Consider the following 16,254-nt stretch of genomic DNA (forward strand, 5'->3'; position numbering starts at 1 on the left):
ATGGAAGGGGTTAATGATCGGAGAATTGTCTCCCTTCCATACGAGAGAGCCAGCTGGAATATTGCCATTTTCAAAATAAGGCCCAAAACATGTCAACTGAGGGCCATTGATTTCTGGGCCTTTATGGTAACAGTGGGAATGTTTGACAACTCTTGCCTGGAAAGCCAGCTATTCAGACTTCCCTCACATTTTGTCTCTGTGAAAACGTATGCCTCCCGCACATCTTCCTCCCCTCCTTCAACACTGGCTGGTATCGGGCGGGGGTGGGAGGGGGGGCTTTCCGACTCCCAGAACGGTCCCGTCCTAAGCTGACGGCTTTGGGAGATTCTGGCCATCCTGAAATTGGAGACTGAGATTCCCTTTCTTCTGCTCTGATTCCCATTTTGACCCTGTTTTGTTTTTCCTTATAGGGGTAGCAATAAGCACATACGCCAAGTATTGTTACAACAAGCTCCAGAAGGCAGCCTTGACGGGAGCAAAGAAGGTATCGGCCCTTTTTCTGCCTTTTCATGTGGATTTTCAAAGTGTCGGGAGGTGGCCTAAGTAGTACTAGCGTTTATAAAGCCCTAACTGTGCAGAGCGCTGTACTGAGCCCTGGGAGAGAATACCCAGGTGGGATTAGACACGGATAAGGGAGGGAGGCCTGGAGAAGGTGATGAAAGGACTCTCCCCGAGCATGTTACCGTCCGGAGGTGGAGACTTTCCAAAGCCAAGGCTGCAGTTGGCTGGCCCACGGCATGAACACGCGTGGAGCCCTCTTCGAGGGGAGTTCAAATCTGGGTTGAGCTTGCCGGGATATTTCAGGGGTGATCTCTGGGTTTGTTGCGGGAGGGGGGTCCAGCTGGGTAATTCTCAGAGGGAGCTATCGAAAGTCTCAGTGCTTGGGAGGGTAAAGGAGAGGTAGAAGCCGTGATCCTTGTGCTAGCTCGCTAAGGAAGAGGTTAACTCTGGCAGGCTAATTCGGGTTGGGAAAAGCTTCATCATCAACAGAAGGGCCCTTCACTTGGCTCAGTCTGGCAACCCACCCGTCCACCCACCAGCCCGTCAGCCAGTCCTCCCCTCTGGACCCAGAAGCCTCTGCAATTGAAATGAAATCTGTCATGAGTTGGGCCATGAAGGCCTCATTCATGTGACAGTATCCTGTTAACCTTTCGTTCAGACACAGAACTGATTCAACAACCGACAGATCTTGTGAGGGAGGGCCGAAATGGTGTCCCACCCAGTGGAGACTCCTGCCTCATCACGCTCTGTTCTCTCCGAGCGGAGGTTGTTTTTCCCTTCGGTTGACGATGCAGAAATGAGAAGCGAGCGGTTGAGTGAGTGGCCGCTGGAGTTCGGCTTTTTACCGCAAGTCGGCCAGGAGCCTGGATGATTTGGTGATTAATAATAAGACAGGTTGCTCAGAGAGCTGAGCTTGTCCTAATCGTAAATTTGCCTCTGACTCGACTTCCCCACCTATATAATGGAAGTCAACGGATTCTGCCCCCACCCTGCGTTTCCCAGCTGATGTTTTCCCTCACTCCAACCTTGTTAAAGTCTTTGGAAGGAGAAAACCATGCAGTTCACTTGATTCTGGTTTTCCTCAGGTCAGCTTTCTTTTTGGGTTCCCAAGGGGCCTCCCTCAAGGGGCAGGGGCAATTGTCTTTTCAATTAGCCTTGGCCTAACAGGGAGGAGAGAGGCAGCATGGTCTAGTGGAAAAATCAGAGGACGGAAAGTCAGAAGACTTGGGCTCTAATCCTGCCTCTGCCGCTTGCGACTCTGGGCTCTTCTCTGTGCCGCTTTCCTTATCTGTAAAATGAGGATTAAATAGCCATTCTCCCCCCCTTAGACTGTGGCCCCCATGTGGGCAGGAACTGTGTCTACCCGGTATTTACCCCAGAACTTAGTACGAGTGCTTGGCACATAGTGTGCACTTAAGAAATGCCATTTTTCTTATCATTATAATGATTGTTGTTATTGTCATCCAAGTTGGTCCCAACAAAACTAATGCAGGACTGGATGGGACCGGGAGAGTGTGTACTTGCCGGCCGCTTAGTCTCGCTCTCCTTATTCACTTCCTGTGACTCTGTTCTTGGGGCAACTTTCTCCCCTCAGCCCACCTCCCAGCCAAAATAGCCCCTGGAGCCACTAGGCCTGCCCTCAAGATCTTCCCCTCTAGAAATGGGTGAAAATTGGGGGCTTCCACAAAGGGAACCCCAAACCTCCATCTCTTAGAGATCACTACCCCCATTCCTGGATTCTCACATCATCACTCTGAACCCAGAGGATATTTAGGTGGGGACGGGGGTGTCCAGCAGCTGTCCTCTTGCCCTCCCGAAGCTGCAGGAAGCTTGGAAGGGGCCGTATCTCCCTTCTTCCCGTCTCCGAGCTTCGCGGGCAAACTCCTGAAAACCAGGAGCCGTTCGGGCCCCCTACCAAATCTAGACAGAGTGCTCTAGCTGATTGGTAATAGCGAAATAGATCGACCCTTAACAGATATCATTCGGCAGCAAAGATAAATTGTGTTTCAACAAAACCACCCATCTCTTTGATCTAACCCCTTCTCCTCAAGGTTTAACCTTCCACTCACTCTCCCCCACCCCCTCCCCGAGACCACATTCCTCCGCTCCATTCAACTCAGGGTACCCCAGTTCCAAGTTCACCCCCTCTAGATCCTCCCCTTGGGATTTCCGGATGCCAGGACCAAACGGCTGCCGCTCCCCACAAATGGTCTATCCTCTCCGGGGAGGGATCCTCACTCCTCAGGGATCCTAGCCTCTGGCTCCCAACGTGGAGACCTCTTCCGCAACATCCCATCCCCGGGTTCTCTCGCTCCCAACTCTTCCTTAAAATGGCTCAGGGCCCTCTCCCTCCCTCCCCACCATTTAACTAGCCCCTTCCTCTTTTTTCCCTCCGCCCCTGGAACTGGCTCTATTCCCAGCGGAGCCGCCAGTTAATCATATTTATGGAGCGCTTCCTGTGCGCAGAGGACTGTACTAGACATTTGGGAAAGCACAGTATAACCCCCAGCTGAATAGGGTAATGGAGATGAGTTTTCCCCCGGAAGATCGGTCCCAGCAGTGAGTTTTTAGGTGGTGTAGCAGGTTCTGGGTTCTCCCCGTGAGGCGAGTTGGGGTGATCATCACACCCCTTTCGCCCGAACTCTTCCCCTTCTTTGTTCCTGGGATTCCGCTGTTCCTGAAAAGGTCGTGTCTGGAGCTCTGCTGCCTCCTGCAGTTCTTCCGGGCCTGGCAGGCCTGAAGCGTCGCACAAGTGGAAGGTGGCAAAGAAACCGTTGCATTGAGCTACTTTCCCCCCAATCCCCGGGAGAGCTGCTGATTTGGGATTTTCAGGGGCCAGCAGAAATCTTCCAGGAGTAATAATGTTGGTATTCGTTAAGCGCTTCCTATGTGCAGACCTCTGTTCTAAGCGCTGGGGTAGATACGGGGTAATCGGATTGTCCCACGTGAGGCTCACAGTCTTCATCCCCATTTTCCAGATGAGGGAGGTAACTGAGGCACAGAGAAGTGAAGTGACTTGCCCACAGTCACACAGCTGACAAGTGGCAGAGCCGAGATTCGAACCCGTGACCTCTGACTCCCAAGCCTGTACTCTTTCCACTGAGCCACGCTGCTTCTGCTTTAGAGTCCGCTGGGAGTGGCCTCCCCCTAGGCATTGGTGGAGCTCAGTGCCTGCCCGGAGCAGCTCAGGCAGAGAGTCAGAGTCAATCAATCCATCAGAGAAGCAGCAACGTGTCCTAGTGGGAACCACCAGACCTGGGTTCTAATCCCGGCTCCACCACTCGTCTGCTGTGTGACCTTGGGCAACTCACCTCGCTTCTCGCTGCCTCAGTTCCCTCGTCTGTAAAATGGGGATGAAAACCGAGAGTCCTATGTGGACAGGAACCGCGTCCATCCTGATTAGCTTGTATCTACCCCGGCACTTGGGACAGTGCCTGGCACTTAGTAAGCACTTAAATACCATTAATTTTTTATAAAAATCAGTGGTATTTATTGAGCATTTACTGTGTGCATAGCACTGTACTAAGCGCTTGAGAGAGTACAGCGGTACAATAAACAGGCACATTCCCTGCCCACAACGAGCTCACAGTCTAAAGGATGAGCTCCAATAATAATAATAATAATAATAATAATGTTGGCATTTGTTAAGCGCTTACTATGTGCAGAGCACTGTTCTATTCATTCATTCATTCAATAGTATTTATTGAGCGCTTACTATGTGCAGAGCACTGTACTAAGCGCTTGGGATGAACAAGTCGGCAACAGATAGAGACAGTCCCTGCCGTTTGACGGGCTTACAGTCTAATCGGGGGAGACGGACAGACGAGAACAATGGCAGTAAACAGCGTCAAGGGGAAGAACATCTCGTAAAAACAATGGCAACTAAATAGAATCAAGGCGATGTACAATTCGTTAACAAAATAAATAGGGTAACGAAAATATATACAGTCGAGCGGACGGGTACAGTGCTGTGGGGATGGGAAGGGAGAGGTGGAGGAGCAGAGGGAAAAGGGGAAAATGAGGCTTTAGCTGCGGAGAGGTAAAGGGGGGATGGCAGAGGGAGTAGAGGGGGAGGAGGAGCTCAGTCTGGGAAGGCCTCTTGGAGGAGGTGATTTTTAAGTAAGGTTTTGAAGAGGGAAAGAGAATCAGTTTGGCGGAGGTGAGGAGGGAGGGCGTTCCGGGACCGCGGGAGGACGTGACCCGGGGGTCGACGGCGGGATAGGCGAGACCGAGGGACGGCGAGGAGGTGGGCGGCGGAGGAGCGGAGCGTGCGGGGTGGGCGGTAGAAAGAGAGAAGGGAGGAGAGGTAGGAAGGGGCAAGGTGATGGAGAGCCTCGAAGCCTAGAGTGAGGAGTTTTTGTTTGGAGCGGAGGTCGATAGGCAACCACTGGAGTTGTTTAAGAAGGGGAGTGACATGCCCAGATCGTTTCTGCGGGAAGATGAGCCGGGCGGCGGAGTGAAGAATAGACCGGAGCGGGGCGAGAGAGGAGGAAGGGAGGTCAGAGAGAAGGCTGACACAGTAGTCTAGCCGGGATATAACGAGAGCCCGTAATAGTGTTCTAAGCGCTGGGGTAGATACAGGGTCATCAGGTTGGCCCACATGAGGCTCACAGTTAATCCCCATTTTACAGATGAGGTCACTGAGGCACAGAGAAGTAAAGTGACTCGCCCACAGTCACACAGCTGACAAGTGGCAGAGCCGGGATTCGAACTCATGACCTCTGACTCCCGAGCCCGTGCTCTTTCCACTGAGCCACGGTGATTTTGTTAATCACTTACTATATGCCAAGCACTGTTCTAAGCGCTGGGGTAGATCCAAGGTTATCAGGTTGTCCCAGGTCTTAATCCCCATTTTAAAGATGAGGTAACTGAGGCACAGAGAAATTAAGCGACGTGCCCCACGTCGCACAACCGATACGTGGCGGAGTCGGGATTAGAACCCACGTCCTCTGACTCCCAAGCCCGGGCTCTTGCCCCTACGCCACGCTGCTCTAATCCTGTGAACAGGGAACATGTTTACATGAGAAGCAGCGTGGCTCAGTGGAAAGGGCCCGGGCTTGGGAGTCACAGGTCGTGGGTTCGAATCCCGGCTCCGCCACTTGCCAGCTGTGTGACTGTGGGCAAGTCGCTTCACTTCTCTGTGCCTCAGTTCCCTCATCTGTAAAATGGGGATTAAAACTGTGAACCCCACGTGGGACAACCCGATCACCTTGTATCCCCCAGCGCTTAGAACAGTGCTTTGCACATAGTAAGCACTTAACAAATACCACCATTACTATTATTATTATTACCCAACTCAGTTGAACTGTACTCTCCCAAGCGCTTAGCCCAGTGCTGTGCGTACAGTACGTGCTCAGTAAATACATCGATCGATTGTACGGAGAGGGTTAAGCGCATTCACTTTTCCCTACTCCTTCTCGGTACCCCAGCAGCCAGTGGTTAGTGCTATAAATAATGGAAGGTAATCAGATTTTAAGTGGGGCAGAATGTTGATTGGGAGAGACCGTGACATTTTCACCGTTCTTTATTACGGGCTGTGCCCTGGGAACTGGTTTTTAATTGAAAATCCTCCCGGCGACATGCTGATTTGGTTTACTCTCTATTTATCCCACCGCAGAGGGATCAGTGAGCCTCTGCTTAACATCGAGGGCTTCTCCGAAGGGGAGAGGTGAATCTCACCAATAACCCTACCAAAGTACTGCCCACTGATCGCTCAGTGGAAAGAGCCCGGGCTAGGGAGTCAGAGGTCATGGGTTCTAATCCCGGCCCCGCCGCTTGTCAGCTTTGTGACCTCGGGCAAGTCACTTCACTTCGCGGGGCCTCCGTTCCCTCATCTGTAAAATGGGGATGAAGACCGTGAGCTCTACGTGGGACAACCTGATTACCTTGTATTACCTTGTGCCCCAGCGCTTAGAACAGTGCTTGGCACGTAGTAAGCGCCTAACCAATAACGTTATTATTATCGATTGCCCCCTGAGACCGACTCTCCCTCCCCAGTGGCTTGGGCTGAGAAAGGGTGTCTTGGTGCCTGGTTAGAGTTCTCGAGCAGAGGCAGCGCAGCTTAATGGATAGAGAAGCAGCGTGGCTCAGTGGAAAGAGCCCAGGCTTGGGAGTCAGAGGTCATGGGTTCGAATTCCGGCTCTGCCACTTGTCAGCTGCGTGACTGTGGACAGGTCACTTCACTTCTCTGTGCCTCAGTTGCCTCATCTGTAAAATGAGGATGAAGACTGAGCCTCACGAGGGACAATCCGATGACCCTGTATCTACCCCAGCACTTAAAACGGTGATCTGCGCATGGTAAGCGCTTAACAAATACCAACATTCATTAATAGAGCCTGGGCCTGGGAGTCAGACCTGAGTTCTAATTCCATCTCTGCAAGTCACGCAGTCAGTGAGCAGCTGAGGTTGAGGCAGAGATGGCATCCGGTCTAAGAGGATGGATCAGTTAGCGTGGCTCAGTGGAAAGAACCCGGGCTTGGGAGTCAGAGGTCATGGGTTTGAATCCCGGCTCTACCACTTAGCAGCTGTGTGACTGTGGGCAAGTCACTTCACTTCTCTGTGCCTCAGTTACCTCGTCTGTAAAATGGGGCTTAACAGTGAGCCTCCCGCGGGACAACCCGATGACCCTGTATCTACCCCAGCGCTTAGAACAGTGCTCTGCACATAGTAAGCGCTTAACGAATACTAACATTATTATTGTAAGTTCTTCCTTTGTGAAGAACCACTTCCTGCCGGGGAATGAGAGAGATCTGCGTACCAGCAGTCACACCTCCCTCAGCGGGGTAGGCGTTAGCCGTGGAAACACACACTTGAGTGGTATTGGCTATTCCCCCAGCCAAAGGTTTACCTAGGGAAGCAGTCTATCGCTACCTTCCTGTTGGGTAATAGCAATACCGACACCAGGACCTGTAGGCCCCCAGCCCTCAGACTTCCCATTTCAATTTTTTTACGGACTTACTGTGTGCCAGGCACTGTACTAAACTCGGGGGTAGATCCAAGCTAATCCGATTGGACACAGTCCCTGTCCCACGTGGGGCTCACGGTCTTAATCCTGCATAAGGGAACGGTGACACACAGGAGGGATCCCGGCTCTGCCACTTGTCAGCTGTGTGACTGTGGGCAAGTCACTTAACTTCTCTGTGCCTCAGTTACCTCATCTGTAAAATGGGGATGAAGATTGTGAACCCCACGTGGGACAACCTGATTCCCCTGTGTCTACCCCAGCGCTTAGAACAGTGCTCTGCACATAGTAAGCGCTTAACAAATACCCACATCATTATTATTATTATTAAGTGACTTACCCAAGGTCACGCAGCAGACATTTGGCAGAGCCGGGATTAGAACCCAGGTCCTTCTGACTCCCAAGCCACGCCGCTTCTCACAATTAAACGCTATACCGGCATCCCCCAGGGATTCAGCCTGTATTATTTGATGCCCTACCCGGGGTTACAGACATCCTGTAATACTTCCATCCCGAGGACACAGCCGTGTATCGCTCGATGGCTTAGCCCGTGCCGACGCCCAATCGATCAAAGAATCAGCGGTCTTGGAGAGCTTACTGTGTGTAGAGCACTGTACTGAGCGCTTGGGAGAGTCCAATACGACGGAGCCGATGGACACGTTCCCTCCTGACAGGAAGTTTACAGTCTAGAGAAGGAGAGGGACAGAGAGGGGGCGGATACAAGCAAATCGGGTTGGACCCATAGATAATAGTTGACGATGACCCTGTTGAAGAGAAGAGTCCAAAGGTACACAGGGGTGTTTGAAAGGAGCTAACCTGCTACAAAACATTTAAAAAAAAAAAAAAAGACTACGTAGTCTATTTAATTTGGACAAATTCCTCACTGAAATGGAACAACCACCTCCATCAGCAGACCAAGTATCTCTTTAGGCCACGTCCCACAGCGACTCATCTTCGTATCACAACTCCTCGTTTACCGAAAATCGGGATGTTGTGCTCCGAACTGCTTTAATAGAGATCGAACGGGAGTTGGGTGCCATCTCTCATTACAATATATGACAATATATATGACAATATATTACAGTCTGTGGGGAAACCTACCTCATAATACGTATGTTCCACTTTGAAGTAACATAACCTAATTGTATTCATCAGATATGTGGGATTCCACTCTGAAGAAGCGATCCGTGGACTGCGTTGTCCTGGGGGGCCAAACCTAACGGTCCCTCCTCTCCCTCCCTCCCTGCACTCCTTCTTTCCCCTCTCCCCCTGCTTTCCCTCCCCTCCTTTTTCCTCCTTCCCCACTCTCCTCCCCTCTCCCACCCATCCACAGGCCTGGAACACACACGCCCCCCAGCATTTCCCACCATTTCCCTGCCGCTTACAATCCCAAGCAAATGTTACCCACCAGAATCATTTCCCCTCAAGACTGCAGGCAGAAAGGAAAGCGTGGCTTCGAAGGAGAGCGAGCTGCACTCCTACCAACCCCCTGATAAGTTAAACCAACTGTCTGACTAATTAATTTGTTCCTTTACTTCATCTACCGCGCGAGCTGGGTAATTACAGTGTTGCGAGAGTGACAGGCCAAGCCTCTTTCAGCAGATCCCTTATAAAATCTGCCTGCGAAGGGAAATGATATACAGCTCGGTCTTAATTGCCGAAGTAATTTATGTCGAAGACCCTTTTTATCCTCCAATTATCACCGCATTGGGTCTAAAAGCAGAATCAGCCTAAGCGACCGCTCGAGGGGGCTGAGCGTACAGAGAGAGAGGCTTGGGGTCCTGCTGGACTTATAAGGAAAGGGTCACCTAGGAGAGATCCCAGGGAAGGAGTGGGAAGAAAAGCGATGGGAGACGGGGGGTCTGAGAGACCCTTCCTCCTGGCAGAAATCAGGATGTCTTTTGGCCGGGATGGTCAGTCAGGTTAGCGGCGATCCCCCCTCGCCCGTTACAGATGAGGCAAGAGAAGTGCCTCCAGCGTGGCTCAGTGGAAGGAGCATGGGCTTTGGAGTCAGAGGTCATGGGTTCGAATCCCTGCTCGGCCACTTGTCAGCTGTGTGACTTTGGGCAAGTCACTTAACTTCTCGGTGCCTCAGTTACCTCATCTGTAAAATGGGGATTAAGATTGTGAGCCCCAAGTGGGACAACCTGATTCCCCTGTGTCTACCCCAGCGCTTAGAACAGTGCTCGGCACATAGTAAGCGCTTAACAAATACCAACATTATTAAGTGAAGTGACTTGCCCTAGGGCACGCAGGAGGTAGGTCCCCTGATTCCCAGGCCCCTGCTCTTTCTCGGAGGCCGCGCTGCTTCTCAGAAGCGCGGGAAGCAGCACCGAGTATTCCAGGCTACCTCCCGAGATCTCACAAAGGCATTTGACACCATGAGCAAACCCAGGCCCCGGTGACCACTGAGTAAATTGGGCTGCCCTGTGAAATGTGTCATGATCTTCAGACTACTATTCTCCATAGTAAAGTCATTCAGTGACATTTACTGAGCGCTTACTGTGTGCAGAGCACTGTCCTGAGCGCTTGGAAACTACAATTCGGCAACAAATAGAGACAATGCCTACCCAACGGTGGGCGCTCGGTCTAGAAGACAGCAGTATAAGATGGAGCAGTGTGGCCTAGTGGAAAGAACAGGGGCCTGAGATTCAGAGGGCCTGGGTTCTAACCCCCACTGCACCCCTTGTCTGCTGTGAGACCTTGGGCAAGTCACTTTACTTCTCGTTCCTCAGTCGCCTCATCTGTAAAATGGGGATTAAGCCAGTGAGCCCCATGTGGGACAAGGACTGCTTCCAACCTGATTAGATGGCATCTACCCCAGCCCATAATTCGGTGCGTAGCACATAGTAAGCGCTTAACAAATATCGTTTTAAAAAGTCCAATCAGATTAGAGTTGAGAGTGCCTTGTCTGACCCATTCCCCGTTACCAGTCGGAGGCTGCCCCTCTAGCTCCTTCCTTCATCCTTCCATTCATATTAGAAATGCTCTTGCTCTCTCACTCTCTCACTCCCTTTCTCCCTCTTCCCTCCCCCCTTTCTCTCTCTCCCTCTCACCTCCCATAATATTTTAGGAAGAAGGAGGATTATTCGGTGCTTTTTTCATCCCCAAGTTCCTCTGGGGCTCTCCCTCAATAATAATGGTATTCGTTAAGCCCTTACGAGGTGCCGAGCACCGTTCTAAGCACCGGGGTAGATGCAGGGTAATCGGGTTGTCCCGCGTGGGGCTCACAGCCTTAATCCCCATTTTACAGATGAGGTCACTGAGGCACAGAGAAGTGAAGTGACTTACCCAAAGCCACCCACCTGACAAGTGGCGGAGTAGAGATTAGAACCCACGACCTCTGCCTCCCAAGCCCGCGCTGTTGCCACTAAGCCACGCTGCTCTTCTCAACCCGGCACTGTCCCCTTTAGCACATTCTCCCTTCCTCCCCCTCGCCCCCACCACCACGTAGGCCGAGTTCAGCTATTCTCAGGTGTTTCCAGCTCTCTATGAACAGCTCTGTTCTAGTCACACACCCCTCTCGCTCCCTCCTCCACCCTCAGCTCCAACATGGAAAAGAGCCCAAGAGACCAGGGCTTCAGAATGCAAGATCAATGAGAGGTTAGAATGCCTTTCCAGCGTGTGATCTCCACCAGCTGGAAAACAATTCATCTATCCACTGCATCCTGGCCAAATGAATGCAATCAAGGAAAGAAATTGGCTTGTTAAGGAAGCAGTGAGCTCAATTGCCTCTCCCGGTTCTAGTACAGAAGCTTAACTTTGTGCAAACGCAAGATTTTCTCGCCTTTGGATCCTGTATTCTCGCCGTGGGCTGGATGTGCCGTGTACGTGCGGACATCCTGAGCCCACTTTGTTTCGTTGCCGGATTCTGGGTTCCGGAAAGGATAGTCAGGGGTCATTCAGTCCATCCCCCTATTTTGGCCCAGGCCGAGGAGGGGGCCTCCACTTTAGAATCTCCAAGAAAGTTTGGGCAAACTTCTCAGTAGCCGAACCCACCTAGGCCAGGATGATGCCCCTTGGGAGCAGATCTGAGATTCCGACCCCCTGATCTAGTAGGGGCGGGGACAAGGATGAACTGCCTGGCCAACTGGAGGTGGGGTTTGGATTGAGGCTTTCCAAGTTTTTAATTCCTGGGAAAAAACCCACTATGGGCAAGCAGGGTTCTGTTTTGTCCATAGGCTACCAGGTTGGTGAACGGTCGCCGGAGCTGAGCAGGTAAATAGGTTCACCCAAACCTCCACTTCTCCATTTTGGCTTTCCTCAACCCAGTCACAGCTACCTTCCCACAGCCCCGAAAGCGAAAGAGCCCATGCTGGTGGTCTTTGCTTGAGAGAGTCTGGGCAGCTTGATCAAGGACACGATCGGCTTGGCAACTGAAGGATCGTTTCCGGCCCGAAGAAAAATCTCCATCCTTGGCATTGCTGGACCTGGGGATGTGGGCGGTCGATCCTAGAAATGTTCGAAATAATCTGGTTGGAAAGTCCCCAACCAGACAGAATTCCATGAAGCCTAGTGGAAAGAGCACGGGCCTAGGAGTCAAGACACCTGGGTTCTAATCCCAGCTCTACCACTTGCCCGTGGAATGACCTTAGACAAGTCACTTGACTTCTCTGTACCTAGGATTCCTCATCTGTAAAATGGGGGTAAGATACTTATTCTCCCTCCCCCATGTGAGCCTCATGAGGGACAGGGACTTGTCTGATCTGATCATGTATCTATTACGGTGCCTAGTAAGTAGTAAGAACTTAAATACCACAATTCTTAGTTTTTTGAGGGACGACCAAGTGCCAATCGGAAGAGAAATGGACTCCTTGGGGCCGGAGAGCCCGTAAAATCTTAGTCCATTTCTGGTTTGTTCTCCAGGAAACTGTGTGGACTTCACTAGGCTTGGCACCCCAGTAATCTCCCAAGCACCACAGCAGTAGTTCAGAAGGAATGCTCTTTCATCCAGTTTTCCCTTCCCTGGCTCAGCCCAGACTTTTTGTTGAGGTTTGGTGGAGAAAGCAAAATGTCGTTGTTCATTCTGAAACCATTATCACCATAATGTCTCTAAAGGAGAGGCGGCCAGGCTCACTGGATTCCCTTGCCCTTGGTCTAGCTACTGGACCTCCCATAAAGAATGGAAGGCGTCAAGTAGTTTGCCTGCCTTCAGTGAGAAGGCGAGGTGGAGGGGATAGGTCTGAGCAGATTAGCGAATAAAGGAAACCGAAAATATTGGGCCATGTGGAGCTGAGGTGGAGCTAAGAGCAGTGGATAGGGACTGTGGCCTTTGAGAGAAGCCACAGTCTTGAGCAACTAGAGAAGGAAAATATGCCCCTCAAGTGTATCCATTCACATTCGTCCCGTTAGATCGAAAGTCCCTCGAGGGCCGAGACTGTGTTTTTCATTTTTGTCGTTTTCCCACACCTCATGTCTGCCGTGGTCCAATCTCCCTCAGGGCCTGAAGAAGCCAAATATTGAGGAGATCCGGCATGCAAAGAACGCCGTGTTCAGCCCGTCCATGTTTGGCAGCTCGCTGCAGGAGATCATGAATATGCAGAAGGAGCGTTACCCCGACCGGCAGCTGCCCTGGGTGCAGACCAGGCTCTCGGAGGAGGTGCTGGCTCTCAACGGTGACCAGACGGAGGGCATCTTCAGGTAATCGAGCCCTCCCCCTCCTCCCCGTCACACCTGCTGCCGAGAGAACCGCTGGGTTTGGGGCCTGCCTCCCTGGCCCTCCTTCAGGGGCCCTCCAAGCCCAGACTCAGCCTCCCCAACCTCTCCCTCCCCGCCGGCTTAAAAAGCTCACCCCAAGGGTCTCGGTCCACGTGTTGAATTGGGAGGGGGTGCCTCGAAGCCTCTGAAATCGGGACAGTTTTATGGCCCGGGTGTCGGAACTGGCCCAGAGAGATGGGCATGTCTTCAAATCCCGCCACTGATTCCGATAGATCCCAGCCCCTGCCGGGGCAGCGGGTCAAACTGTGTTTGGGGCTACTATGGGCATCTCGGACAAAGGAGAAAACGCCTCCCTGTAGTGACCTGGAGGATCATTAGAGGAAGTCTTGGCCATGGGCCCCAAATACTAGAAGCCTCAAGCCGACCCTAAAAGAGACCCAGTTCTCCGCACCTCAGCCAGACTCCGGGGGGAAGAGTTGGCGAGAGAGTAAACTCTCTGCCAGTTCAGCTGAGAGAGACTTTGGTTGGTGGGCTGGTTTCCAGGGGGTTGTCTTTTCCCACAACCTCCCAGTCCTTTCTGCTGGCAAACATGGGTGGGCTCACCCTCGGCCCCGCCTCGAACCCCGCCACTCTCCCGCCCCCGTGGGTCTGGGCTTTCTTTCACCGTTTCCCGCGGCCTCCCGTAGTTGATATCGCTCTCCCTCTCAGGGTCCCCGGGGACATCGATGAGGTCAACGCCCTGAAACTACAGGTAGATCAGTGGAAGATCCCCACCGGCCTGGAAGACCCCCACGTCCCCGGTAAGAGGTCCCGCACCCCTTATTCCCTCATCCCCGGGCATCCCCGGGCATCAGCCGGGGAGGCCCCCGGACGTAGGACGTCGACCCTCGGTCCACATCCTCCCTCTGGCCTGGAATGCCCTCCCTCCTCATATCCACCAAACTAGCTCACTTCCCCCTTTCCTGAAAGCCCACCTCCTCCAGGAGGCCTTCCCAGACCGAGCCCCCTTTCCCTCTGCTCCTCTTCCCCTCCCCATCGCCCCGACTCCCTCCCCTCCCCTCAGCACTTGTGTATATTTGTCTCTATTATTCATCACTCCGTTCATTTTATTAATGATGTGTGTATACCTATAATTCTATTTATATTGATGCTGTTGATGCCTGTCTACTTGTTTTGTTTCATTTTGTTGTCTGTCTCCCCCCTTCTAGACCGTGGTCCCGTTGTTGGGGAGGGATTGTCTCTATCTGTTGCCGAATTGTACTTTCCAAGCGCTTAGCACAGTGCTCCGCACGCAGTAAGCGCTCAATAAATACGATTGGATGAATGAATGAGTGAGGCCGCCCGAGTCGGCGGGGGTGAGAAGCTGCGGACAGGCAGGAGATATGGATATGGAGGTGTAATTCATTTATTTACATTAACGCCTGTCTCCCCCACTAGACCATAGGCGCATTGCGGGCAGGGAATGCGTCCGGTTATATCGTACTCTCCCAAGCGTTTAGCACGGTGCCCCGCACACGGTCAGCGCTCGATAAACGCGACCGACTGGCCGACCAGCGACTGCTCTAGGGCCCGCAGAAGGGACCACCCGGAGGAGGTAGGATAGGAAAAACTCCTGGGGTCACCCTTCAGCCCACAGAGCACACACCACCATTTCTAGTAAAGCTTATGCCCGTGAAAAGGAGATGGTCGCCGTAGGCCCAGCGTTCAGGCCACACCACTTCAGAGAGTCATCTCAGCTGCAGAAAGTCCTCGGGCTCATCCCGGTTCCCAATCCGAGGGGAGCGGCCCATTCCCTTAGGACTATTCCGTCCCCCTCCACCTGCTCCCCCCAGGGATGCTCTGAAACCTTGCAGGCTTTAATTAATAATAACGATAATAATAATGCCGGTATTTGTTAAGCGCCTGCTATGTGCCGAGCACTGTTCTAAGCGCTGGGGTAGATGCAGGATAATCGGGTTGTCCCACGTGAGGCTCACAGTCTTAATGGGGAAAGGAAGGACCCTCGAGGAAGGGTCCTGGGGGAAACCGGATCCCGGTCAATCAGGCATGTTTATTGAGTCCTTACTGTGTGCAGAGCGCTTTACAAGACCCTTGGGAGACTACAATAAAACCGAGTGGGTAAACACGTTCCCCGCCCGCAAGGAGCGCACGGTCTAGGGAAGGGGACAGGCATTACTATAAAGAAAAATTCGTGCTTATGTATGTCATGGTTAAGGGTAGGGTGGATAAAGGGTGAAAATCCCCGTGCAAGGACGACGCAGAAGGGAGTGGGAGAAGAGGAAAGGAGGGCTCAGTCGGGGAAGGCCTCTTGGAGGAGATGGGCCTTCGATAAGGCTTTGAAGGCGCGGGAAGTCACACAACTAGAACAAACCAGAGAGGGTGTACTTCAGGCGTATTTATTGAGCACTTACTGTGTGCAGAGCACAGTACTAAACGCTTGGGAGAGTACAATACAGCAATAAACGGACACATGCCCTGCCCACGACCAACTTAGAGGGGGAAACAGAGAAGCAGCGTGGCTTAGCAGCAGCAGCCAGGCTTGGGAGTCAGAGGTCGTGGGTTCTGATCCTGGCTCCGCCACTCTTCAGCTGGGTGACTCTGGGCAAGTCACTTCTCTGTGCCTCAGTTCCCTCATCGGTAAACTGGGGATGAAGACTGTGAGCCCCACGTGGGGCAACCTGATGACCTTGTATCTCCCCCAGCGCTTAGAACAGTGCTCGGCACATAGTAAGCGCTTAACAGATACCATCATCATTATTATCATTAAACGGACATTAGTAGAGATAAACAACTTCCTTTCCCCCTCTTCCCACTGGGGGCGGGGAGAAGAAGAATTGACCCAACAGTCCATCCGCACCGGAAACGGTGTCATTCCGGGTGGGCCAGAGGCTCTGAGCCACTTCCTCGACCCCCCTCGTGGAAAAATCGGCAGCCCGTACGTAATAATGATGGTATTGGTTACGTGCTTACTATGTGCAAAGCGCTGTTCTAAGCTCTGGCGGGGGGATATGCAAGGTGATTAGGTTGTCCCCTGTGGGGCTCCCAGTCTTCGTCCCCATTTTCCAGATGAGGTCCCTGAGGCCCAGAGAAGTGAAGTCACTTGCCCAGAGTCACCCAGCTGACAAGCGGCGGAG

General features: G+C 52.4%; 1 protein-coding gene across 4 annotated transcripts in view; it reads left to right on the forward strand.

Annotated features, from left to right (window-relative positions):
* The window catches only part of ARHGAP39 (Rho GTPase activating protein 39), a 278,167-nt gene that overhangs the window by 255,802 nt on the left and 6,111 nt on the right, over window positions 1–16,254 (forward strand). For all 4 annotated transcript variants that reach the window (XM_029062655.2, XM_039911686.1, XM_029062658.2 and 1 more), the window contains 3 exons: window positions 411–484; window positions 12,903–13,102; window positions 13,829–13,920. In XM_029062655.2, coding sequence (XP_028918488.1) covers window positions 411–484; window positions 12,903–13,102; window positions 13,829–13,920 — 366 coding nt within the window. The remainder of the gene's footprint in view (window positions 1–410; window positions 485–12,902; window positions 13,103–13,828; window positions 13,921–16,254) is intronic.

The sequence above is a fragment of the Ornithorhynchus anatinus genome, chromosome 4 (assembly GCF_004115215.2).
Source record: "Ornithorhynchus anatinus isolate Pmale09 chromosome 4, mOrnAna1.pri.v4, whole genome shotgun sequence".
NCBI classification, from domain to species: Eukaryota; Metazoa; Chordata; class Mammalia; order Monotremata; family Ornithorhynchidae; genus Ornithorhynchus; species Ornithorhynchus anatinus.